This window comes from Eutrigla gurnardus (genome assembly GCF_963514095.1).
Source record: "Eutrigla gurnardus genome assembly, chromosome: 9".
NCBI classification, from domain to species: domain Eukaryota; kingdom Metazoa; phylum Chordata; class Actinopteri; order Perciformes; family Triglidae; genus Eutrigla; species Eutrigla gurnardus.
The window spans coordinates 17,409,728-17,436,012 of record NC_139923.1 but is presented as its reverse complement, the minus strand read 5'-3'; the positions used below and the strand labels follow the sequence as shown (position 1 = coordinate 17,436,012).

Genomic DNA, 26,285 nt, shown 5'->3' with positions numbered 1-26,285 from the left:
TAGTATGTTTTAATTTTTTTTTTTTTTTGCGTAATAGTTTTGACTTATCTTTATTCAAGCAAGTTGCTGTGTCAGTTACCTCAATGATTTGTTTTTCTTTCAAATGTTTCAGGGTTTGTCAGCCTGAAAACAGCGTTTTTGTTTGTATATAACCTGGTGCAGTTTCTTGGTTTTTCATGGATCTTTGTCAACTTGACTGTGCGTCTCTTCGTCTTTGGCCAAGGTGAGGAAATGGGAGACTGCTGTGTCTTAAACGTTCTTATTGTTTTTTTTCCTTCTTTGGTCAATTTCCTCTCAAAAACCTGGCAAGGCCTATAACTGGTAAAGCAACTCTCATTTCAGATTCTCTCTACGACACATTTCACACCATTTCGGACGTGATGTTCTTCTGTCAGATCCTGGCAGCAGTCGAGGTCCTCAACGCTGCTTTTGGTGTAGTCCGGACTGGTGTTATTCCAGTTCTTATACAGGTACGGGATGCTCATTTGTTTGATGTGCTGGGACACCTGTTTTGTGTAAAAGTGCAAATACGTTATAAGGTTAAGAACTATTTTTGTTGTGGGTTTTTGTTCTTTAACCAGGTGGTTGGAAGGAATTTTGTCCTCTTCATCATTTTTGGTAGTTTGGAAGAAATGCACAACCAGCCAGTTGTGTTCTTCGTCTTCTATGTGTGGAGCGCCATTGAGATTTTTAGGTAAGTGAGCGTCTTCAGTGAAAGTCTCACTGAAGAATCTTATGAAATATATTTAACACCAAAATTCTCTAAATGGACATAAACTTCAGTTTGACTGTGTTTTCAATAAGATATAGAAGTTTTACAATAAACAAATGTAAATAAATGCCTTTAATAAATGCCAAATATCTTATGGTTCCAAATTCAGGACTGTTGATTGGACAAAACAAGGAATGTATTGATGTCACCATGTGCTCATTTTACACTCCTTGTTGATGTTTTATAGAAAAGAAAAACAAAATAAAATAAAAAGCAGATTAATTAATAGTTACTTGCAGCCTGAAGACAAATGCTTAAGATGTGTCAGGTGATGAACACGACATGATGCTCTAATTTCAGGTATCCGTTTTACATGCTGGGCTGTTTCAATGCGGAGTGGAAAACTCTCACATGGCTGCGGTACACAGTCTGGATCCCACTCTACCCATTAGGCGTTATAGCTGAAGGTGAGCTTGCTTGTCCCTCAGAACGAATAATTCTTCACATCGACGTACTAAACGGTATCTCCCTATAACATGCAGCTGTTGCTGTGATACAATCCATTCCCATCTTCGACAAGACCAAACTCTTCACCATTCCTCTGCCGAAAGCCGTCGGTACCTCAGTCAGCTTCTCTTACTTCCTGCACATCTATCTTGTCCTCATGTTTCTCGGTAAGTCTCCAGATGATAATCGTATATATATATCTTTGAGCTAATGGGTTCTAATGGCAGTATTTTTTTGGTTCTGATATCCACATTTGGTTTTTCCACCCCCTCTTCAGGACTTTTCATCAACTTTCGTCATCTTTACAAGCAGAGGAAGAGGCATTTCCTTACCAAAAAGAGGAAAGCAAATTGAGCTTCAGCACCAGCAGCACTCCTCCAACACCTTTGCTGCCTGCTTATTATTGGATCAAGTGTTTTAAATGATGCTCATAAACCACAATCCAGTCAAATCAGATATACTTTTGGTTACGAAGAAATTGTTTCGCCTGTTTTCTCTCACTGAAATACTTGAATTGGTGATCAACATGAACATCCTACAGATTAAGTAATATTTCATCACTGCAGTGACTGTCATTTCCTCTCGTATTCTCTTTGATGCGAGTCTGTAGATAAGTGAAGTGCTATAAGAAGCCATAGAACTTGATACCGATCCTGTGTGGTAGTTTATTATTATTTTTTATCTTTGTTTATGCAGTGGTAATGCTGCTCTGGTCATTTGAGATGCAGTATTTTGTGTATTTATGTAGAAAGCAACAACGTTCGCAACAAATACTGTATTTGTTCACATTCCAGATTTCTGAACCGTCCCACAAACCTCAGGGAAAATTACACTTATGACTGCAAAAATACAGAGCTTTTTGTGTCCCATCTACTCAATAAAAGCCTGCTGTGTATACTTTGTATGCCTTCTCTGCTCGGCTATTAAATGATTTTGACAGGCGCCTGAATTTTAAATTCCAACAATAACAGTGATTTCACAGGCTTCTGTGTTAATGTTCTTTGACAGTGAATACAAATTTAGACCTGGTCAGTTTGTGAACAAAAGTCCTACAAAAGGAACATGTAAAAATATATATATGTGTGTCAAAGTGACACGCGTCAAAGAAGCAATTTCTTAATAAAATTCTAAACCCGACACCTTTAGGTTGTTGAAAAGGCACACAGATGCTGTTTAACATTGCTGCACGCAGACTGAGGATACTATATGTTAGGCAAATGTTTACTAATTCAGATGTGGCTCAGCTGGAGAAGTCTGTATTAAAAGCCGCATACTGGGAGTCACCAGTGCTGACCAGCTTGAGTTGCTGTGCAGCATGCGAGAGCTGGAAGGCAGCATCCGGATGGGCTGAGTCTGGCAGCACTGTGCATTCTCTCTCCAACAGGTCAGCCACTCCCTTCAGGAGCTTCCAGAAACCAAAAGCCAAGGCAGCCTTTTGAAGACGGTTCAGCTCCTGGCATTTTCACGCAATTAAAAAATAAAAATAAAAACACAAAAAAAAGTCATATTTCAGAGCCATTTTGGTGAGATTTACCTTGTAGAAGGTTTGCGTTTTATCTGGCAATGTCCTTGCATTCCTTAGGATCTTCTGCACATCAGTCTGGAGAATGACAGCATTGATATCTGAAGTCAACAAGGACCAGAAACGATAAAACTAAACATAGTCCAAAAAACAGCAATATTAGTTCCAGAGCATACTTATACGCATGGTTAAGGCTCTAGCCTATATCCCAGTAACCAACCATCCATCTGCCATTTCTCCTAAGACTTACAAACAATAGTGCTTTTATACATTGATTTTACTGTACACGTGTACATGTGACATTCTGGGCATAGCTTCGTTTGACCGGGGGCTGCAGAGGGAAAGGACTTCTACTGTCATCCTCTCCATAGGGATTTTCAACCGCCTCTGAAACACCAGGAAGGTCATGAAACATCAGAGTGAAGTCAGTAACACAATCAAAGTCAGCAAAATAAAAGCTGTGTAAATTATTAACTGCTTGATAATGAACAGATAGACCTTTAGTCTTTAGCAAAAAACTATGATGTACTCGTACAAGGGTTAGTGTGTCATAAGTGACATTGAAAAGTAATGTTTTGCAATAGTATAACACGTCATACTATTGAAAGTATGCTTTCAGGAACAAGAAACTAGAGTACATGTAGGCTTTAACATGCTCAAGTTACCCTGTAGATGTGCTGTTCTCTTGTTCAACATGTTTTCTACAAAGAAACCAGAAGTGGTGAATGGTTACCTGATATTGGTCCCACATGTGTGATCTTGCCCAACCATGGTAGAGGTTGGACCAGGACCAGGCTCAAACAGCGATATCATCAGGTTTGGTTTCTTTTTGCTGTCTGCTTGGGAGTACAGCATACCATACCACTCTTGCCTGAAGAAAGGCAAACTCGATTAAGGTAATTTCTTTATATATGAACTTGTTTTGCTCTGCAGGTGTCTCTATTTAAATGTGCTAAATTCTGAACACAACAGAATTCACATATGTTAAACCTAAACAGGTCTGTTGGATCTCACCCTCGCTGGACCAGCACCACCATGTACTGGCTGCCATGTACAAGTACACAGACATTTGGACTTTTGCCAGCCATTTGACTGGCAGAGGGTTCCTCCTCAAGCTCATCTGTGGTTCCTGTGCCGACTTCATCCACTTCTGAAAATCAATATGAATAAAATACATTGAAAATACCACAAAACACCACAAAAAAATGTTTTTGTATTCACTTCATTTATCTGATGCAATATCAGACGCGTGTTTGTATTTCCTCGCTAGTTGTATTTCCTCTTTTTTATCTTTCACAGGAAGCACAATCACCCTTGCTGCAAAAAAGATGTTGATGATTGTAAACCATAGCTTTTAAGTACTGCAGGGGAATATTCTTCAGTGAAAATACGTTACACCAAAAGCAATGAGCTAAACAGCTGATTCGTCTCTGAATGTTTTTCTTTAAAACAACACAACAAAACGCTAACCTTTGTTTACATTAATAGGCAGTACCAAGTGTCTGGAAATGACAGGAGGACTGGAAATGTCAGCAATTTCAATGAAGCCCACAATTTCCAAATCTGAAACAAGTACAACAGAATGAAGATGGGAAACTAATTGTTTGACTTCAACTCTAAATTGTGACATTTGAAGCCAGCAGGTACCTGTATTGACTGATGGGGCATGGGCTCCACCTCTTCATCCATCACAATCCACTCAGGCCAAGGGAGCACCTGAACATCTGAGGAAACGTTCCCACAGCGCAGGACAGCATGGAAGGGAGAGTATGTGTGGTCGATAAGCCTCCTGAAGACAAACAATGCCCAAAGGCTCCCAGGTTAACATATACAACAGGAAAAGTACATTTTATTCTGGATAATTTCCCCAGTAAGAGTCTTACACAAACATGGCCTGTACACTCTTCATGCAAAGTGGCCCCTCCATAGGATCTGTCCATCACCTCCACTGAGATGAAGTAGCTCCTCCAAGTTGTCCATGGCATCCGTCATCTGCAACTGCAATTACAAAAGACAGGGGGTTGCACTGACTGCAGCCAGCAAATCAATTGCAATTGCTAACTTGTCATGAACTTTAATTTTTGCATGGCGGCTCCCCTGGAACACGAAACTAAACAGTAACTGGTTCCCCACGATAGTCTCTGCTCAAACGTGATGGTCGTAACAACTGTCGAAATGCCAGTTTCTCCTCCTAAATTTTCTCCAACTTAACTAAGATATCAAGGCCCAGTAGAAGCCATTGATTATGACTCACTGCTTCTAGTTGCATGGTATCTGATCAAATTTCCTCCATGGTCCTTGCTCACTGTGTACAGATCACGATGCGAGTACCTAGAAATGACTTATTGACTCAGTCAGAACTTCCTCTGCATTTGTTACAGACATGATGAACATTTTGGTCGGGAAAGGGGAGGGAGTGGGAACTTCTTGTCCACGGTGTTTCAGTGATTGGAGGGAGTGACGTAGGGAACCCTTTCAAATACCAAAAGAAAAAGATCCATCAGTCTCCAGCACCACCTACAGGACAAATGAAGGAGGTACATTAACATAAACATAGGTGACAAAAATCAAGCACAAGTGGTTCAAATCACTGCGCAAAAATGATTTGAAAGCACACCGGATTTATAACTCATATCAGGTTTTCTTTTCTTCCTCGTTGCTTCCGTAACGTCACTCTTATCTTATTTTTAACATCTCACACTGGTGTTTAATATGCTGTGGGTTTATTTAATTTCTCCCTACTTCTTTATTGTTTTATTGTATTATTATGTTTACTGCATTTTTAAAGCACTTTTCTGTTTGTCCAGTAGATGTCACCAAATACACATTTGAACATTATCCAACAGGCTGAAGTCCAGAGATTCAATACAGTTTAACACAATTTGCCACTACATTTTTTCAAAGTGGGCACATTACAATAATACAAGACTAATAGAGCCTTCAGCTAAAAAACACGCACTCAGTGACTCAGTAAGTAATATGGATTAAATCAGCATTTCTGCCCATCATTTATACTCATTATTGCAAGTTAAACTGCCGTTGGATGTAGAAGTTTGAGCTTCATGGTGTTTCTTCAGGCACCCTGAATGCACCAGCATGATGCTGTGACATCACAACTGGAACAGGAAACCACTATGCAGACAGGTGAGAAGGAGACAAATGTAAATGTTAAACATCGTGTTTCCAGCAGTTATAGTTTTTAAATAAAATATTTGCATATTTTTACATTTTGAATTGTTCAATTTGGGGGGAGGAGATCTAATTTTATAAATTAAAAAAAAAAAAAAGCTTGGCAAAACACTTTTTCAGTACTTATGCACACATATTTGGGTATCTGGAGTCCTAAGCCTAAAAATTACGTTCCCCCACACATCAAGGCTGCGTTATGAATGATGTTTGCTTCATATTAATCACTAATTCGTTTTAAATGAGAGCAAGAAGTCAATGTAGGGAGGAGGTCTGAGTGGTGGAACAGAAAACACAGGACTTTCACCCAGGAAATTGAGGTTAGTGTCCCGCTAAAACCAAGAAACATAACCATTTCATTTTGTCGGGTTTTTGTTTTACTTTCATAACTATGTCGTTTTGTTGTTTAAACCTAAATATCTAGTTTTGTAGAATTTTTTTGTTTGGTTTGTTAACCACATGTTTCAACCGATCTAAAACGGCTATTATTGAGTAAAAAAAAAAAGGATGTAATTCAGAGTGCAGCTGTCTGTCTCTGCTTCCTAACGTCACCACTCCACTGATAGTTGCTGCTTGGAACCTCAGGGAGTCCAGGACTTGATGAAAGTCGGTTTACCCCTGTTGCTATGGCAACGGTACACATAATAATGCCCGCCGCTCTGACCATCCTGCTACATTGAATTAAATAGGAATGTTCCCCTCTGATAAACGGTGTTGACTTCATTTTTGAATACAACTGAACACAGCTTCGTAAGAAACGTGGTGACGTTGTAGGTCTACAACACTCGACTGACCAATGGTGCAACTTGATCAGTCAGATACTTACTTACTTACTACTTACTTACTTACTCAGCCCAGAGCCACTTACAGGCCTTCTGGTGCAGCCAATAACATATGACCCCAAATTGGTTACAGGTGTTTTCACAGATGCGTAATTGTCCCATAGTGTTGTGTGTTTGTGTGCGTTTATTGTTGTGTATGGTGTGGGTGTGATCGGTGTGTGTGTGTGTGTGCGAGTGCGAGTGTGAGTGTGAGTGTGTGTGTGTGTGTGTGTGTGTGTGTGTGTTTTATAGGGCCAAAGACACATTTCCATTTTCTGCAGATCTACGTTCAGTAACGTGAATCTGAGTATGACCATGTTCCCCTGTGAAAAAACTAGATCCTGCCTGCTGTGGTCGGTTCACATCCGATACTCGCATGTTAGTTTAGTTTTATTTGCTAATGAATCACCTCCTGCTTGAGAGAGAAACAGAGAAAAAGACCAACTTCTGAGTTTATCCACTGAAAGCTCCAAACCCCTAATGTAAGCAGCAGCCAGCTGTGCGCACTTGTAAAGTTGTTATAATCCTCCTTTGACCTATAAACAGGAAAATACATAATGTAAAGCATCATGCTCACATCTACAAATAATACTGTCCATGTTGTCCTTGTAAGGCAATCCCGTCCTAAGTGTCTGCCTGCGTCCCGGAGGACAATTAAAAGACATTCAGTTCCACTTTGAATCCAACTTGTGTGGCTTGTTGGTTTGTGTATCAATCACTGTTTTGTGTGTGTGATGTAATTGTGTGTTTGTGTTATTATAACGGACAGCAAAAATCAAGCAAGCCTGAGATTTATTTATAACACATAAACATGGCGGCCATCAAAGAACAGCTGGCCTGTGAATAACACATATTTTAATACGACCTCTATAAAGAGTGTGATGTCCAGTTTAATGACATGGTGCTGTTGCTGTCATATTGTGTTATACTGACTGCTAAAATGGTGAAGAGGGTAATCTATAGAAATAAAATATTCCCATTCCCAATGGCAGCCATTGCTACAGTTGTAGCAGGCCACTTCTTGGATTTTGTCCGTCGTCATCTTGCAAACAGAGAAGGAAGTGACCATATTTGGACTGTGGAGAAGCGACGGGTGGATCTGCTGAACACAAGCAGCTGAGTGGCACCCCAAGCAGCAACCTTACTGGATCTGCTAACAAAGTTAGCTTCTATAATTCAAGGTCAACTTTACAGCTATTAAAATCAGCAGGTAGCCCCGCTAAATTACTAAATGAACATCATAAGACTTGAAACTAGGGATTGAGACCATACACTCATGTTTATAATGTTTACTGAGATAATAAATCAAAAGAGAAGTAGGATCATTTTCTCATAGACTTCTATACAATGACAGAGGAGTCACCCCCTGGTGGCCAGGAGACAGAATGCAGCTTTAAGGCACTCCCCTTGGTGGAGTCCCTGAAATAAAGCGATATTTTTTAGGTGGCTGATGTTGTTATATTATTTTGGCGGGATAATCCTGATGTTCATATTTTGTTTTTCCTTCTTCACACTAAGTTTGAAATTCTAAAACTACAAACTGTAAATCTACATCGGACACATGAGTCAACACTAAAATCATATGTGTGTTGTTTGAAATTTCACATTCAATAATCAATCACCTATTACCCAGAATCCACCTGTGAAAATGCCTGATACCAACTAGATCTAATCAGAGTTGAGCCATGGAAAAAGAGGACTGAAATTACAATATACTGAATTTGGTTAAATACAGCGACTATGTCCATTGTGTCTGATAGTGTTATGACTATGTGTTGACATGCATACAAACACTTGATTTAGATTTGCCTACTCCTGACAAATTCACACTGATAAGCTTTGAACGAACGCACACACTATCATAGACATTACTGGAGAACTTGTTGAATGGACTTACTGGTTTCTATTCCATATGAAAACAGATAAAACCAGCAAGTGAAATGGACTGATTGACATTGCTTGCAACACAGAGAGCCTCATGTTGACACAATTGTGTCTCCCTTCCCAATTTAATGACAAACGCAGAGGATAAAACATGGAGTAATATAAGAGATGTTTTCTTCATATTGAAGAATAAACATTACATTTATGTTCAGTCTGTATTTACAAAAACAGTAGATTAATTGTTTTAGACATTGATCAGTGTGCAGTCGGCTTGTGGGAAGAGCTATTTATTTATTTGGTGTTTGTGGATCAAGTTGTGATGCAAAAAAAAAACAATTTTAGAAGAGTTTATATGAAATGTTTGCGGGAGATGAACATATTTTTGCCTGCACACTAGTTTATTTATAGCTTCAGAAGTTGTGTTTTAGCAAATGCAAAAACATCTATAATCGTCACACGCTCACTCAGATTTATTTTAACGTTCAGGTTATACGGCTCAACGTTGGTTTATGATCCACAATTCAATGTAGAGAAGAAGATCCTGGTCAGAGAACAAATTCCCAACACTCCCAGTATGAATATGAGGTAGACGTGCTGGGAGAAGTTGGACATCATTCATTCATGGTGACTGTTGATACTTTGGCTCTGCCCTCTGAGCTGTCAATCACAACAGAGTCAAGAACGTTATTACGCCTGGAAAAGTAGTTCTTCACAAGAACTGAACATCTAACTGGAATTTGAGCTCAAAGGAGGATTTTAACGAAGATTTGAGTTTTAACTAAACTTTCAGGAACATTCTGGAACGTTTATTGAATATGGACAAAACATAAACAAACAAACAAACAAACAAACGATCAAACAATATCTAAATAACAAAGTTACTTTGTCAAACATGGTGGAGGTTTATGTAAAGTAGGTGGCCGATGATGTGTAGTAACACTGGTTTGGTCCTTTAACATAAAAGTAACACAAGGATGTGACGTCATAGTGAAGCAGCTGTAGCAGGGGAGCGTCAGGCCCGTGAATGAAGGCGGTTAGGAGCCGGTGTTGAGGTTATTTTCCCTTTTATACACTTTGTTTTCACATGAGCGACTCCCACAACTGTTTGCTTGTTCTCTCTGTGTGAGCAGCTCGGCTCGTCAGGGCTGGACGTGATATTTCAAACAGCACATCACTGCGTTTATGTATTGGGTGCCCGGAAATTTTTCCAAATAAACACAGCTTGATTCGACCTGGGTGGGCAGACTTATCAAGCGACTAATTCTATAAACAGATGAGGGAATAACCCGGCACCTCATTGGTTGTTGGCCAGGGGAGGGGGGGCGGGGGGGCATGAGGGAGTTTCAGCGCAATGAAATTTTAATTAATGTGGGTGGGCTGAGAACACCACCGACTGTTTATGATGGTCAATTTATTTCCCAGTGCAAAGTCAACATAACACGGCAAACGTACAACAATTATTAAGAGTGCGCCCGGCCTCATGAGGTTGTGGAGTCAGTCGGCGGTGGAGAGCAGCTCCGGGAGCAGGCGCAACTCTCCTCTTCCCCGGCGTCATGGCTCTCTACCACGGCCGCATGCCGGCCCTCGGCGTGCCATCCTCTGCCCTGGGCCTCTCCGGCCCGCCGCTCATCTACCTGTACGGGGGGGACAGCGGGGGGGTCGTGCCCGCCGCCCTGAGCTTCGTGCCCGCCCGCCACGAGCCCCCGCAGAAGCCGCCCTACAGCTACATCGCGCTCATCGCCATGGCCATCAAGAGCGCGCCGGAGCAGCGCGCCACGCTCAGCGGCATCTACCAGTTCATCATGGAGCGCTTCCCCTTCTACCACGACAACAAGCAGGGCTGGCAGAACTCCATCCGGCACAACCTGTCCCTCAACGACTGCTTCATCAAGGTGGCCCGGGAGAAGGGCCGGCCCGGTAAGGGCAGCTACTGGACGCTGGACACCAAGTGTCTGGATATGTTTGAGAACGGCAACTACCGTCGGAGGAAGAGGAAGGCGAAGAGCCAGCAGGAGGACTTGGACTCCAGAGCCGGCGGACACAAGCGCAGCAAGGGCCCCGACCCATCCAGGGCCCCGCAGTCCTCTGTGAGACACCAGACCGGCTCGGGGACCGCGGAGACGATGGAGACGCAACCGGACACGAAGGCGGTTCTGGTCGAGTTCAACCACGCGGGACAAAACGCATCAAAGTCCCTGAACCAGGACGTCCTCGCGTCCGCCGGGAGGAGGCTCGAGGCGGAGGCGCGACCCGCAGCGCTGTGGATGGACGGCGCGCACGTCCCGGGAGGCGCGTCTCTGCACCGGGAGCCGGACGGGAGACGGGAGCGCGGTCCCCTCTGCGCCGTCAGCTGCGCAGGAAACACGAACTTGGCCGCGCAGGACCGGCCGAAGGGGACGGCGCCGAGCAGGGACCGGTCGAAAGGGTTCAGCATCGAGAGCATCCTGTCGAGGAGCGAAGACGAGACGCGCGGCGGCGGCGGCGGGGGGCTGTCCGCGGAGACATGCGTAGAGCGCACCGGTCCCACGTTCGGCCCGTCCGTCGTGGTCGGGACCCGGCTGCACCAGTTCTACCAGATGGGGTTCCCCCTCTGCTCCTACCTGTCCCTCTCCTGCCCCGACAAGGTCCTGCATATTAAATGAACCACCCTGTAATTAGCTTCGCATGATGAGGCAGCTTATTGATCCGCTACCAGTCCTCCTCCTCATTTAGGGCATTTAGCAGACGCTTTTGTCCAAAGCGACTTACAATGATTACATTTGTAGAAATGATCATCAACATTATCACATAACGATGAAGAGCAGATTTATTGTTTCGGTTTTACTGCTTAATACGACAACAACGTAAAGTATGTTGGTCCTGAATATTAAAGAGAAACTTTTCTCTCAGATGTAATAAAGCTTATTAATCTGGTTAATCATGTAACCAGATGCTGTTTCGCATTCTTAATATTAATAAAGTTTAGTTTGATAATAAAACGATTGTACATTTTAATCTGGAGTCAAAATATGAATACTGTTTGATTGGGATTTTTGTGTTTCCAATTGTGATATAGGCTATATATATATATATATATATATATATATATATATATATACATACACACACCTATTTCCATCTCTGACACATAAAGCTGATGTTCACTCTTGTTCCTTCATCCCAATTTCACTATAAATATATTGTTATTATTATTCATCCAAAGTAACTGGACAAATACTGTATATCAGAATGTTTGTTTTTATAATTTGGAATTTTAAGGTTATTATAATAATATTCACACAAAACAAAATAGAAATAAAGCAGGTAGGAGGTAGGCAACCAAACGCACACGGATAAAGGATACTCATTAACTGTCTGTAATTATGTGTTTAGTGACAGAAACGACAGGAAACTGAACAATCAGGCAGATTCCCACTGAAGCTCCTTTATGTAGATATTGATGTTCAGTCTTCCCAGTGTTGTTTCACATGTGACTCCGTCAATCACAATGTTCACATTATTATCGCCAGCAGTAACTTTAAATTCATAGTAAGAATCATAATTATGGAGCAAAGAACAAAGATTACATTCTACAATCAGCTGACGGCTCCTGAAGGACTTAGGAAGCTTTAGGGATCTGGACTCGTTTAGGTTTCTGGAGACACTTCTTATCTCATCAATCTATGATGACACGTCTGTGTCCATCGTCTACCGCTTATCCTGTATTCAGGGTCGGGGGGGGGGGGGGGGGGGGGGGGGCTGGAGCCGATCCCAGCTGACATTGGGTGAAGGCAGGGAACACCCTGGACAGGATCTATCACAGGGCCGACATGTAGAGACAAACAACCATTCACACTCACATTCACACCTACGGGCAATTTAGAGTCATCAATTAACCTATCCCCATCCTGCATGTCTTTGGACTGTGGGAGGAAGCCGGAGAACCTGGAGAGAACCCACGCTTACACGGGGAGAACATGCAAACTCCACACAGAAGGAACCCGGGGCCGACCCGGGAATTGAACCCAGGACCCAGGACCCTCTCGCTGTGAGGCGACAGTGCTACCCATTACACCACCATGCAGCCCGTGGATATAAGTCAAGTTACCGTGGTAGTCAAGTTAAGATAAATTAAGATGAATAAAGATAAGCGATGTTCTGAGATGACTTTGCATTGATCCCAAATGGAGAACATTCATATTTTATTATATGATATATTCGTTTACAATGGTGTACTTCCTGAGGTTCCACTTCCTGTCCTTGTGTGTTTCCTGCCCCTTTCCGGTCGGTGTGTGAAAGCTGTCAATCAAACCCTGGTGTGGATCAAACAAGCAGACTGAGACCCCAAGGTGGATCCCGGTCCACTTCCAAGCAGATTCTGGTGGGCTCGTTTGAGAGAGCAGATATCTGCAGCAGATTTGTTCAGGAAGCTTCTAGATCTTTAAGGTCAGACATAATTATCTAATAATTACATCAGCAAGTTATTTTCCTGCTCTCATCTCTAATTAAACTCTTATTAAGTCTATTAAAACATCTCATGTCCTGTTTCCACCATTGTTCATCTCAACATGTGGTTGATTGAATATTACTAATGATCCTTATAATCGGTTATTAATCAAAGAACATAAACATCAGAAACCTTGAAGTCAATCAGCAGAGTTTCATTTCCTCACATTGCTAATCAAGTTACCTGTCTGTCTGTTTCACTTCCTGTTTACTCCTCTGGATTGTTTGTGAGAAGTCAGCGTGAACAGGAAGCAGAACTGACATGTAGTTGTTTTATTCTCTTCGTTTGGACCAGAACATGAGATCATGAGAACATGCGATCATGAACATGAGAACATGAGAACATGTGATCATGAGAACATGAGAACATTGTAAACATGCGTTTATGGTCTCAATCTCTAGTTTCAAGTCTTCTTCAATCTAGTGTGATGTTCATTTAGTCAATTATGGTCCATTTAGAGTCAAACAGACCAGAAAGCAGGGATGATTTAGGGGCGGGGCTACCTGCTGATTGACAGGTCCCTATCAAAAGCAGAATCAGCTTTAAATATGAACATAGAAGGAATTTATTTGCGCACCACATGTCACAACACAAAATAAAGAATGATATATGTCATGACATCGACATCGGATTCGAGGAAACATTTGCAGCTGAAAACCAGACGGAACACGTTGATGGCAGTTTAGTTGAAGTATAGCAAAAGTTAAAGGACATTTTCCTTAAATGCATAATTTACAGCTTATGAAAAAGGAACAATAGCTGGGAAACAATAAACCTCAACTCCAAAAGTAACATAAAGTAATCAAGTTACATTACTTTAATATTATGATACTTGGATCAGGTTACAAATACAACAGGTGATCAGCTGAAGTCCATCCTTGAGAGCAACGCGAGAAAAAAAAGGAAAATGTGTGTTCCCGAATCAGCACATTTCAATTCTGTAACTATTTGACAAACTACTGTGAAAGCATGGTGTTATTTCATTAGTCAGCATTTAAAATACGGCTATGATTAGTTTACATCATACGCACATTGTCTGCTCATGCATATCAATAATGTAAGGAGGAAGGAAGTCAGGTCACACACCGTTGATCGCTGATCAACACAACTGGGGTCAGTGACCTCATCCTCCTTCTGACTGCAGGAAACTTTCTGGTGTACAGAGATCTGATGGCGTTGAGAGTCCTAAATGAGCTGCATCTTGAATGACACCTGCGTGACATCAGAGCGCCCGCTGACAGCATCGCTACTAACACGGTCGGCCATGTCTAAATATAGTCCTGCAGGCTGAAAACGCTCCGCTGTGCAAATCAGGAATGTTTGTTGAAATAAATAAACTTCCCTGTGTTTGAGGAGAGGAACTCGCAATCACAAGCATTTCCTGTGTATAGGATTCTGTTAGTCAGACGTGTAAATAAAACAGGAATAAACCTCCGAGGAGCGGAGGGAGGGAGGTTCACTCTTCATCCTGCAGCGACCTCTCCTTCAGCCAGAGAGCACGAAGATGTGTTCATGAGACTAAAGGGGGATCCGGATCAGAGCATCAGAGATCTGGGTCATGCACCGAGCATCAGCTGCTCAGGACAGCTGTCCAACAGATATCTACTTCCTGTTAGAAACAGTCTCGTGGCCATTTAACACGATCAGACTCAAAGGACGACTTCCTGTGAGTCGGAGAGACGAGAATAATTCACTTTTCTCTCATCCAACAGGTTTCTTTCTTCACATCTGGGTTTCTTTGCATGCTTTTATAGATGAAAGCTGTTGATTCTGACTTGAAAAGCACAGTTGGAGTTTGAAAGTTTGGAGGTATAAAGCCACCAAGTCACCTTGAGTTACGTCAAAGCTTCACATATTTGGTCCACCAGACGATGAACTTCTAATATATTCTATCAATGTGTCAATGTTCTATACAATATAATTTCAGTAATGTGAACTCACCATGATTATACACTCAACAAAAATATAAACGCAACACTTTTGTTTTTGCTCCCATTTTTCATGAGATGGACTTAAAGATCTAAAATTCATTCCAGATACACAATATTACCATTTCTCTCAAACATTGTTCACAAATCTGTCTAAATGTATGATAGTGAGCACTTCTGCTTTGCTGAGATAATCCATCCCACCTCACAGGTGTGCCACATCAAGATGCTGATCTGACATCATGATTAGTGCACAGGTGTACCTTATACTGCCCACAATAAAAGGCCACTCTGAAATGTGCAGTTTTGTCTCACAGCAAAATGCCACAGATGCCACAAGCATTGAGGGAGCGTGCAATTGGCATGCTGACAGCAGGAATGTCAACCAGATCTGTTGCTCGTGCATTGCATGTTCATTTCTCCACCATAAGCCGTCTCCAAAGGCGTTTCAGAGAATATGGCAGTACATCCAACCGGCCTCACAACCGCAGACCACGTGTAACCACACCAGCCCAGGACCTCCACATCCAGCAGGTTCACCTCCAAGATCGTCTGAGACCAGCCACTCAGACAGCTGCTGAAACAATTGGTTTGCATAACCAAACAATTTCTGCACAAACTGTCAGAAACCGTCTCAGGGAAGCTCAACTGCATGCTCGTCGTCCTCATCGGGGTCTTGACCTGACTCCAGCTCGTCGCCGTAACAGACTTGAGTGGGCAAATGCTCACATTCGATGGCGTCTGGCAAGTTGGAGAGGTGTTCTCTTCACGGATGAATCTCGGTTTACATTGTTCAGGGCAGATGGCAGACAGCCTGTGTGGCGTCGTGTGGGTGAGCATTTTGCTGATGTCAATGCTGTGGATCGAGTGGCCCATGGTGGTGGTGGGGTTATGGTATGGGCAGGCATCTGTTATGGACGAAGAACACAGGTGCATTTTATTGATGGCATTTTGAATGCACAGAGATACCGTGATGAGATCCTGAGGCCCATTGTTGTGCCATACATCCATGAACATCACCTCATGTTTCAGCAAGATAATGCACGGCCCCATGTTGCAAGGATCTGTACACAATTCTTGGAAGCTGAAAATGTCCCAGTTCTTGCATGGCCAGCATACTCACCGGACATGTCACCCATTGAGCATGTTTGGGATGTGCTTGACCGGCGTATACGACAGCGTGTACCAGTTCCCACTAATATCCAGCAACTTCGCACAGCCATTGAAGAGGAGTGGACCAACATTCCACAGGCCACAATTGACAATCTGATAAACTCTATGCGAAGAAGATGTGTTGCACTGCATGAGGCAAATGGTGGTCACACCAGATACTGACTGGTTCTGAGTCCCCAGACCCCCAATAAAGCAAAAAAAATGCACATTTCAGGGTGGCCTTTTATTGTGGACAGTCTAAGGCACACCTGTGCACTAATCATGATGTCAGATCAGCATCTTGATGTGGCACACCTGTGAGGTGGGATGGATTATCTCAGCAAAGCAGAAGTGCTCACTATCACACATTTAGACTGATTTGTGAACAATGTTTGAGGGAAATGGTAATATTGTGTATCTGGAATGAATTTTAGATCTTTAAGTCCATCTCATGAAAAATGGGAGCAAAAACAAAAGTGTTGCGTTTATATTTTTGTTGAGTGTATTTAGGGTCCAACATTTTTTTTTTTTTTTTTTTTGAAAAATAAGAGAAAAGAAAATCAATTTGAGTTTTGAGGACCTTAAAACAAAATTGTCATGTGCATCAGGACTGGTGAAAGACTATATTTTATGGCTCTCATATTTGGGTATGAACAAACAGCTCGTTAGCGCCCCCTAAAAGGCCACGCCCCTCACATTGTAAGTCTGTTTGACGTGAAATTTTGCACACATATTCAGCTCCGTCTGGTCTACAAAAAGCTTCAAGCATCACTAAAGTCTGCCTGTCTCTTCCTAAACTGTAGCTCAGAACAAAACTTAATTATCTGTGGCTCATTACAAGTGTCATATATAGTTGTTTTTTTATACTACATATATGTATTATATCTGTACTGTTATTTACTTTACTGGTACTGTTTTTTTATTTTGTTTTACGGATGCCTCTTTGTTGTTAAACTGCTAAATTCCCCCCGTGGGTCTCATAATTATCTCATCATATCTACTTCTTCTTTTCAGATGGAAACTGTGCAAAGAGAAACAACATACTCACCATTATTAAACCTTTAGAATTGGTGCAGAATAAGCTCTTCTTCTGTCCAATCCAAACAAGCCAGGAACAGAAAACGCATCACTTCCTGTCTGAAAGAGGCTCCTTCTCAGGAAAATGTGTGTGTGTGTCTGTGTGTGTGTGTTCAGAACATCAAATGTAAAAGCTTTGAATCAGCTTGAGTCACCGTTGTGTTGTAGTCATCAGTCACACAGAGTATTTAGATGTGGATTATATATCTATTTTGTCTGCAGGCTGGAGGAAGAGGTCCGTTCGGATTCAGAAAGTCCCACAATAGTTTTTAAAGTATCACTATACGTTTAAAAATGTTTTAATATTACAAAAGATGTAGTTGAAGTATCTGAATGTCTCAAGCAACCCATCCGTTAATGATGACCGCGTAAAATTCCAAATTGCCGAAAACCGTGAAATCTTTCTTCCAACATCTCAGTGTGTTTATGAGGGAACACACAAAATGGTAAATGGTCCATTTTGGACACACAAACTACACACAAACTACGCACTTGCTGTGTGTAGTTCAGAGCATTTTGAGCTGATGTTAAATATCGGCAACATGACTCACTTTTAGACGCCGCTGACAGGCCGATGGCCACACACACACACACACACACACACACACACACACAGAGAGAGAGAGCATCCTGTTTTTCATGTGCAATCAGGTCGTAGCTCGCTGCTAAATCACACAGTTTAAAGCTGGCGGCTTCAAACGAGCTGCTAATCCAACTGTTTATTATATTTTTTCACTCTCTACATAAACCGGTCACACTTGTCCAAATACACACTCGGCACCGGGGTAGGGGCGGGTCCCTGATGGAGATGGATGGGCTCGGTCGCGGCCACATTAGCTGCTAATCAAGTTAGGTTTCCTGGCACGGAGCTCCATACATCATTACGCTCCTCCAGATCATCCAGATCAGGACCGATGCAACGGTGCTGTGAGCACATGGATGTAAAGGACATGAAACACAGCGGAGCTCCAATACATCTGAACCGGAATATTCTGCCTGTCAGAGAAACGATGGCTGTTCCTGAGGATGTAGTTTTTGCAGTGAATTGTAATTACATTGCACTATATTTGTTCCGGGACAAAGAGACCTGACATTTCTTCAATTGGTCGCCAATATGTATGCAAGTTAGAGACGCTAAGTCCAGTTGGTTACCATGGGACCTTATTTTGGTCTCTTGGCTGGATTTAAGGAAGTCTGAATAATGAAACAAACAAGAGCACTTCTATCATGTTCTTAAAGCATTAATACCTAAAACCAAACATACACACGAGGGAATCGTAAATACATTATGAAACACACTGATTATTAAACATGGACACACATATTTATTTTGTATGTGTGATGCTCAGTGTAATGTATTTCAGTCGTAGGAGACAACCGTCAGTTCGGAGAAGTGAAGCCAAATCTGAAGTGCCTTAAACATGCAGTCTCTGATGGCGGCAACTCCACTCAGATTGTATAGAAGTCTATGAGAAAATGTTCCTACTTCTCTCTTGATTTATTATCTCAGTAAACATGAGTTTATGGTCTCAATCTCTAGTTTCGAGTCTTCTTCAATCCACAATGATGTTCATTTAGTCAATTATGGTCCATTTAGAGTCAAACAGACCAGAAAAGCAGGGGATGCTTTTTTGTTAGCAGCTTCACACCAGAATCCAGACGGATCCAGATCCAGTAAGGTTGCTGCTCAGGGTGCTGCTCTGCAACTTGTGTTCATCAGATCCACCCGTCGCTCCTCCACAGTCTAAATGGTCACTTCCTGGTTGCAAAAATCCAAGATGGTGACGGCCAAATATTGAGTCTTACGAACTTTATCCCAGAAACCAATGTGTGACATCACCATGACGACATCCTCCTCTTACATACAGTCTGGACGACCACCATCTTTCTCACTCACATGGATGTGTTTAATTTGTGTTTAACTTGTGTTTAACTTGTGTGTCCACATGAAAATGGATCCTGATTAACTTCCCGTTGGGTTTGTTTGAGTGCTGAGAAACACGAATAAACAGACGATGTGTTTCTCCATGAAACTACCAGATTACATTTAGGGCCCTTTTTACAAACTGCCATGAGACTGTTCAGTGCTTCTCAACCTGAGGGGTCGGGACCCTGAACGGGGTCTCGGGATGAATCCAAATGTGGCAAAGCAGAGACCACACATGGAGGTATAACTAAAATGTTTATTTTACACAATTAAAGAGAAAGGTGAAAACAAACTAGGGGGGGGGGGGGGGGGGGGAGATAAAGAGTACGTAAGGGCATCCAGACAGGTGAGATGGATCTCCCAGAGACAGTCTGGGTCTTCACAACAGACAAACCTCTTAGTCTTTGTGTGTGCACAACCTTCACATCTACGCTGGAGTCATTAGAGGTTTTAAAGGGTCACAATAGAGAAATAGAAATAGTTATAATCCAATGTGCTTCTCTGTCCAATTAGTTTTTTCAGTTTTTCCATAAATTAGATAATATTTGTCCAGTGAGTAGTTCTTTTTTTTCTTCTTTTTACATAAATTCATATCTGTCACTGTCAACAGGGGTTTAGATGTGTTTCATTTGTTTATCATTGTATTTATAGATCTTTGACATAAGTAGCATTCAAATGTCTCTCTAGTCTCATTTAATCATTGATGTGACTTTCAGCTGATCGGCGGCATGACAAGATTATGAATTAAAAATAAGTAATTTCTGTTTAAAAGAATCCTACTTACATTCACCCTTCCTGTCGTTCATATTCATGGCTTAGTTTACTTTTCTCAGTGATAGTATTTCTTCGTATTCAATAACACACAGAAAGACGTATTTATTTGATGTGTAATATGAGTGTGTTGCAATCAAAGCTGCGTTGCTTCAAACCCGAATGTTTCCAGTCGTGCAGACGAGCGCCAGCCGGTGAAATGCAGCTCCACAACTTTTCAACATTTCTGCTGCTTTGCTTTCACAAACTGTAAATAAATACCCACAATCCCTGGAGGCTTGTGTGTATATGTATGTATGTATTTGTGTATACGAACACTGGCAGGAGGACTTGTACACAGCAGCAGGATTACCACCCCAGACCAGGACCACCCGGTCTCTAACACTTAATCCAGGAGGAAGTTGAGCTGCATCACACACACACGCACGCACACATGCACGCACGCACACACACACACACACACACACACACACACGGTTTTACAGTAGACTGACAACACCCTCCACAAAGACAACTATGATCCATTCACTGTCACTCCAACAATAACACTTTCAGCAACATGTTGGATTTCTGAAGAGCATGTGCAGTTTAAATGCTCAAATTAAGTGTTTGTGTGTGTGTGTTTGCATGCATGGCAAAACAATTCTGCAAACGTGTGTGTGTGTATGGGGGGGGGGGGGGGGGGGGGGGGGGGGGGGCAATATTCAGGGAAAAAATTTACGAGATTATAAAGTCATACATTTGAAAGCTCGTAATCTCTTAAATTTGTAACTTTTTCCATAAATTTGTAACTTTTTTTTGGTAATTTGTGACTTTTTTCGTAAATATGCAACTTTCTTCTCTGAATATTGCTTTGCATGTCACATTACAAACAGCCAAAAATATATTTCACAAAATGGCCACAAATTACTTTTATTTACCTATTAATTTGTGAAAAACGTATTGTACCATTATATTCTCCTCTACATGGTGATATAATATATATTCATGTCCTAATTGACTTTACATTGAAATAGTTTTCTTGCTGAGCAACACAAAAGAAAAATACCAATTTCTTTGCTTGTAAATCAGTGACCAGAGTTGGACATCAGCTAGACTTGTGAGGAGAAAGTGACAGAGGGTGAGGAGTGTGTAGCAGCGGTGTGTAGCAGCGGTGTGTGGAGGTCTGGTGTTAATTAGATGGAGGAGGGTGTTCGTGGTGTCACACTGCTGACCGGCCTCTCACAGCTCATTACACGGCGTCCAATCAGAGCGCAGCCAGCGTGACGGCTGTTTATTTGTCCTTGAGACGCCGTCGGTGGGCAACACACACACACACACACACACACACACACACACACATGCACACACACACACACACACACACACACACACACACACACACACACACGCACACACACACACACAAACACACGCACACATGCACACAAACACACGCACACATACGTGGTGCTGCGGCTGAGGTTCCAATCAACAGGCTCACACATCCACACTTATATACACAATCACACATATATATGCACTTATACACACACTACACACATTTATATACACGGTTATACACACGAGACCAATGTGTCGTCTTTACTGTTTCAATAGTAATATTTCCCCAAACTCCAGTCGTTTTGTTGCTTTAAAATAATAATTGTATTATAGTTGCATTTTATATTCCTTTTAAAATTTAATCAGAGGCCTTTCCAACAAGCAAACGTTAATTATGTAGCACATTGCCTTCCAGGGTTGTGTGTCTCTACGTGTCGGTCCTGTGATCGCTGAACCGGATCAGTGGTGATCGATAACAGATGGATGGATTTAATTCCAGTTGCTGCACAATTCACTCAGTCAACTGATAGTGTTCAGATCAAACGTTGGTCATACACAAATAAAAAACTGACACATAAATGATGTACGTGAATTCAAACCATCAAGAAATAGGAATACCAATTCAAATAATCAAGATCAAGATTTTTTTAGAGATCAGCAACTAGCCAGTTAGAACAAAACCAAAAGAATAAAATAAAAACAAAACTAAAGGAGGGGGAACGAGCCGGCAGAGTGTAGGGAAGGCCTGGCTTTTATTCAGTCAGGTTGATGAGGAGACCGAGAACAGGTGGGCCTTGTTAGCTGCAGCAGGGGAGGCCACGCCCACTGACACGCCCCCAACAACGCCCCTACCCCACCTCATGCCATAGTGCACTGACTGTGACGGGCGGAAGGAGTAGTTCTTATCAGCGGGTATTCGATAGAATTGTTAGACTCTGTCGTGTGCCCTTTATGATTAAAATACACATTTTCCCCAAATAACTGAGTTGAGATATTATTTTATGTTAATCGATCTTCGAACATTGGGATCGGATTTATCGATATTTTGGGATCGATCCACACATGACTCGCAGGAGCAGCATGTCCCAGTCTGCTCTGTCTCAGGATTAGATTCTAGTTAAAAGTTTTTGATCGTGAGAACAAACAAAGAAAAATGACATTGGGAGGCATTTTCATTTTCTTAGCTATTGTATATTGTATGAAGTAGTTTGAAGTTTGGAGTAGTTGTGGTTGTAATCGGTCAGATTTTTTATTTTTCCTGATGAAAATGAGAACGAGATAAATCCATGAGAAAATATAGAAATGTTTAAGGGATAGTTCGGAATTTTGGACATAAGACCTATTTTCCAAGTGAGCCGGTGTGTTCGAGACGTCTGGAGACGTTTTCAAGAAATTTCATTCAGTTCTTCTAGTTGCCGAGTTCGCTTATGCTATGGCTAGCGCAAGTCAATGGTTCTTAGCTAGACAGGCATTAAAAACAGTCTTGCCCACTCCACAGTGCACCCGAGGCAAATCAATTCAAACACTAGACTGTCGATGTACATATCTGTGTTGATAGAATAATATTTGAAACAAAACTAACCTTGCATCGCATGAATCATCCATTTTTTGAGGAACTAGTTTCTCAGCTGCAGCGGAACTTTACTTTGCTCCGTCGGACTCAAAACTCTAAGACGCGCCGCCCGAAATACTGCCCGTAAATAGGCAATCGAACCGGGCCAAACTGTCGGCACTTATACCCCCAAGGCTGTCTGAAAAGCCCTCGGAGCTCACTCAAACACCGGGCAGCCCACGGCCACGCGAAGCCACAATTACGCACCGCGAACCCAGACCACTGCTCCGTCCGGAGAACCGTAAACCCTCGGACGCGGGGATTCCCTTCGGTAAATAGACACATGAACACCGACGTATAGTCGGGCCTCGTGCCCTCAGAGCTGGTTGAAAAGCCCTTGGACCGCAGACCAACACCGGGCAGCGGGGGGCTCCGCGAATCCACACATGCGGACTCTCCGTCGGACTCAAAACTCTAAGACGCGCCGCCCGAAATACTGCCCGTAAATAGGCAACCAAACCGGGACGAATTGTCGGGACTCATGCCCTCAGACCTGGGTGAAAAGCGCTTGGACCTCACGCAAACACCGGGCAGCCCACGGCCACGCGAACCCACAATTACGCACCGTAAACCCGGACCCCTGCTCCGTCTGTAGACCCGTAAACCCTCGAACACGTTACGGGGGATTCCCTCCTGGCACGGTTCTCAGCTCCAGCGGGGGCTATCTCGGTCTCCACAGACGCTCGTTCACGTTCTGCCCTTTGAGCATCCCTCTCGTGCAATTCTTTCTCTGTATATTCAGGCTCATACAGGTACGGTTGGGTTTGGGTGGAAAAAAACTCCTCATCAGAGTCTTCAAAAGTTTCACTATATTCTCCAAAAGTGTCAATTTCTGTGAGATTGAAGAAACACTGCAGGCTACTCGTCTGTAGCAATGACAGCAGGTAAACAAACTATTATAGAACCGGTAACTTATAAGTGCTAGGTGATATCACTCCGCCGCTGCCATAGCCTACTAGGAATTATGACACGCTGCTGCTGCTGCTGCTGCTGAGACATAAATCCTTAAAAATGCAAGGTTGGTTTTATTTCAAACATTCTATCAACACATATGTACATCGATAGTCTGCCGTTACAATGGATTTGCCTCGGGTGCACTGTGGAGTGGAGACTGTTTTTAATGCCATGCTAGCTAAGAATGATTGACTTGCGCTAGCCATAGCATAAGCAAACTCGGCCACTAGAAGAACTGAATGAAATTTCTTGAAAACGTCTCCAGACGTCTCAAACACACCGGCTCACTTGGAAAATAGGTCTTATGTCCAACATTCTGAACTATCCCTTTAATGCAGGTGTGTCAAACTGATCCAGTAAAGGGCCGCTGTGGCTGCAGGTTTTCATTCCAACCAAGCAAGAACACACCTGACTCGACTTATTCACCTACCTCATTTGCCTTCACACCTTGATTGGTTGGATCAGGTGTGTTCTTGCTTGGTTGGAATGAAAACCTGCAGCCACAGCGGCCCTTTACTGGATCAGTTTGACACACCTGCTTTAATGTGTGCAGAGCAGCTCACCACAACACTAGTAACACAACATGTTTTGCGTTTATGAAAAAAATGGTCTCAGTGTGACATCATGTATTTAGTCCTTTGTATTTATTAATTAATGGTCTTCTGTATTCATTATAAATGGTCCACCAGCCGCCAGACCGCAGCTCACCGCAGTGAATAGAGAGCAATGAGTGGCTTTCCATTAAATGGCTGTTGGCTCCCTCTGCTGGTTCCTACATGCAGGTGCACATTGTAAATGTATTGTAATGTATTACTACAAACGGAAAAGAATGGTCCTGACTGAATTCTGTTTGATGATGTGACAGATGAGAGCAGCAAGTAAGCATGTGTATGGACTCAGCTGGTGCAGAGTCACCAAAGTCACATAGTTCATGCTTGGTGTTCTCCGACCTAAACCTGGGGTCCTGTCTGGTGTGGTAGACCCTGGCCTGTACCTGGGGTCCTGTCTGGTGTGTTAGACCCCGGCCTGTACCTGGGGTCCGGTCTATGGGTGGGTGGTAGACCCTGGCCTCTATTGACCTGGGGAGCACCTGTTTTTGTGCTGCCCTGATTAGAGCATTTGTGCTGGTCTCCTTCAGACCAGCCTTTTCTAGCCACTGGTATGATTTCTCCATATCAGCCACTTCTTCTGTCGGTCGGTGGTTCATACAGGGGCTTGTCCTTCCATGATGGTTCGCCCTCTTCTTCGTCCTCCTCCTCATCATCGGGTTTCAGCTGTCCGAGATATTCAGCAGAACCCTTTTACTAATGAAACCCCTAAATAACATCTGGTGTTGCCATTTACCTTCAGACGTCACATAATTAGTTCAGTAAAGGACCATTAAATCCATCACTTTGAAAACACTATGGCAGGACCAGTAGTCACAGAGGTGGGCTTTATGGAGGAGTGACCAGGAAAGAAGACATTACACTTTGCCCTCCAAACGTGATCTTATTCTGTTTTCAAATATTTTTTTGACAAGAGGAAGAAATCCCCAAAGCTTTAGAAGAGTCCTAGAAGTGCTGTGACAAGCCTCTATAGAGCACAATGTACATATTTTGCCAAATAAACATGATGAAAGAAATATAATACCAGTAGAAATACGATGAGCTGAGACAGTACATTTAAAAATAGCACTTTAGGAAGTTGACTTGTTGTACTTTAGCGCCCACATGAATAATTAAAGCAGGGAATCAAACTTTCCTGAGTAGATTTGCTATAGAAATACAGTATTTATTTGAGCATACATATTGAGTTTACATGAGAACTCACATTTTCATCCTCTCCACATGAAGCGGAGAAGCTGCATCGCTGTTTCACTCACAGTACAAGAGGATGGATTCCTCAACGCTATTCAATCTCTGAACATTTTTTGTGCTGCCCTGATTAGAGCATTTGTGCTGGTCTCCTTCAGACCAGCCTTTTCTAGCCACTGGTATGATTTCTCCATATCAGCCACTTCTTCTGTCGGTCGGTGGTTCATACAGGGGCTTGTCCTTCCATGATGGTTCGCCCTCTTCTTCGTCCTCCTCCTCATCATCGGGTTTCAGCTGTCCGAGATATTCAGCAGAACCCTTTTACTAATGAAACCCCTAAATAACATCTGGTGTTGCCATTTACCTTCAGACGTCACATAATTAGTTCAGTAAAGGACCATTAAATCCATCACTTTGAAAACACTATGGCAGGACCAGTAGTCACAGAGGTGGGCTTTATGGAGGAGTGACCAGGAAAGAAGACATTACACTTTGCCCTCCAAACGTGATCTTATTCTGTTTTCAAATATTTTTTTGACAAGAGGAAGAAATCCCCAAAGCTTTAGAAGAGTCCTAGAAGTGCTGTGACAAGCCTCTATAGAGCACAATGTACATATTTTGCCAAAT

The 26,285-nt window shown here is 42.5% G+C and overlaps 2 protein-coding genes and 1 pseudogene across 3 annotated transcripts in view; 2 read left to right on the top strand and 1 right to left on the bottom strand.

The window, feature by feature from the left end:
- Positions 1-2,373, top strand: part of LOC311018308 (very-long-chain (3R)-3-hydroxyacyl-CoA dehydratase-like) — a 3,842-nt gene extending 1,469 nt beyond the window's left edge. Inside the window, exons 6-11 of the mRNA XM_084017214.1 lie at positions 113-223; positions 343-470; positions 582-694; positions 1,073-1,179; positions 1,255-1,386; positions 1,497-2,373. Coding sequence (XP_083873340.1) covers positions 113-223; positions 343-470; positions 582-694; positions 1,073-1,179; positions 1,255-1,386; positions 1,497-1,573 — 668 coding nt within the window. The 3' untranslated portion in view covers positions 1,574-2,373. The remainder of the gene's footprint in view (positions 1-112; positions 224-342; positions 471-581; positions 695-1,072; positions 1,180-1,254; positions 1,387-1,496) is intronic.
- Positions 2,374-2,459: 86 nt separating this feature from the next.
- LOC311018851 (integrator complex subunit 14-like) lies at positions 2,460-5,010 on the bottom strand (annotated as a pseudogene). Its single transcript, XR_014599298.1, has 9 exons — positions 4,996-5,010; positions 4,625-4,739; positions 4,389-4,530; positions 4,212-4,304; positions 3,756-3,891; positions 3,475-3,612; positions 3,036-3,128; positions 2,754-2,842; positions 2,460-2,672 (listed from the first exon to the last, which is right to left on the bottom strand). The product of XR_014599298.1 is annotated as an integrator complex subunit 14-like (transcript).
- A 5,094-nt stretch (positions 5,011-10,104) lies between these two features.
- Positions 10,105-11,488, top strand: foxl1 (forkhead box L1). Its single transcript, XM_084017512.1, has one exon. It carries the CDS (start codon positions 10,186-10,188, stop codon positions 11,272-11,274), a length of 1,089 nt encoding a protein of 362 aa, XP_083873638.1. The 5' UTR covers positions 10,105-10,185; the 3' UTR covers positions 11,275-11,488.
- The last annotated feature ends 14,797 nt before the right edge of the window (positions 11,489-26,285 follow it).

Coding starts and splice junctions, on each gene's coding strand:
- foxl1 (XM_084017512.1), top strand. CDS start 10,186: ATGGCTCTCTACCACGGCCGCATGCCGGCCCTCGGCGTGCCATCCTCT.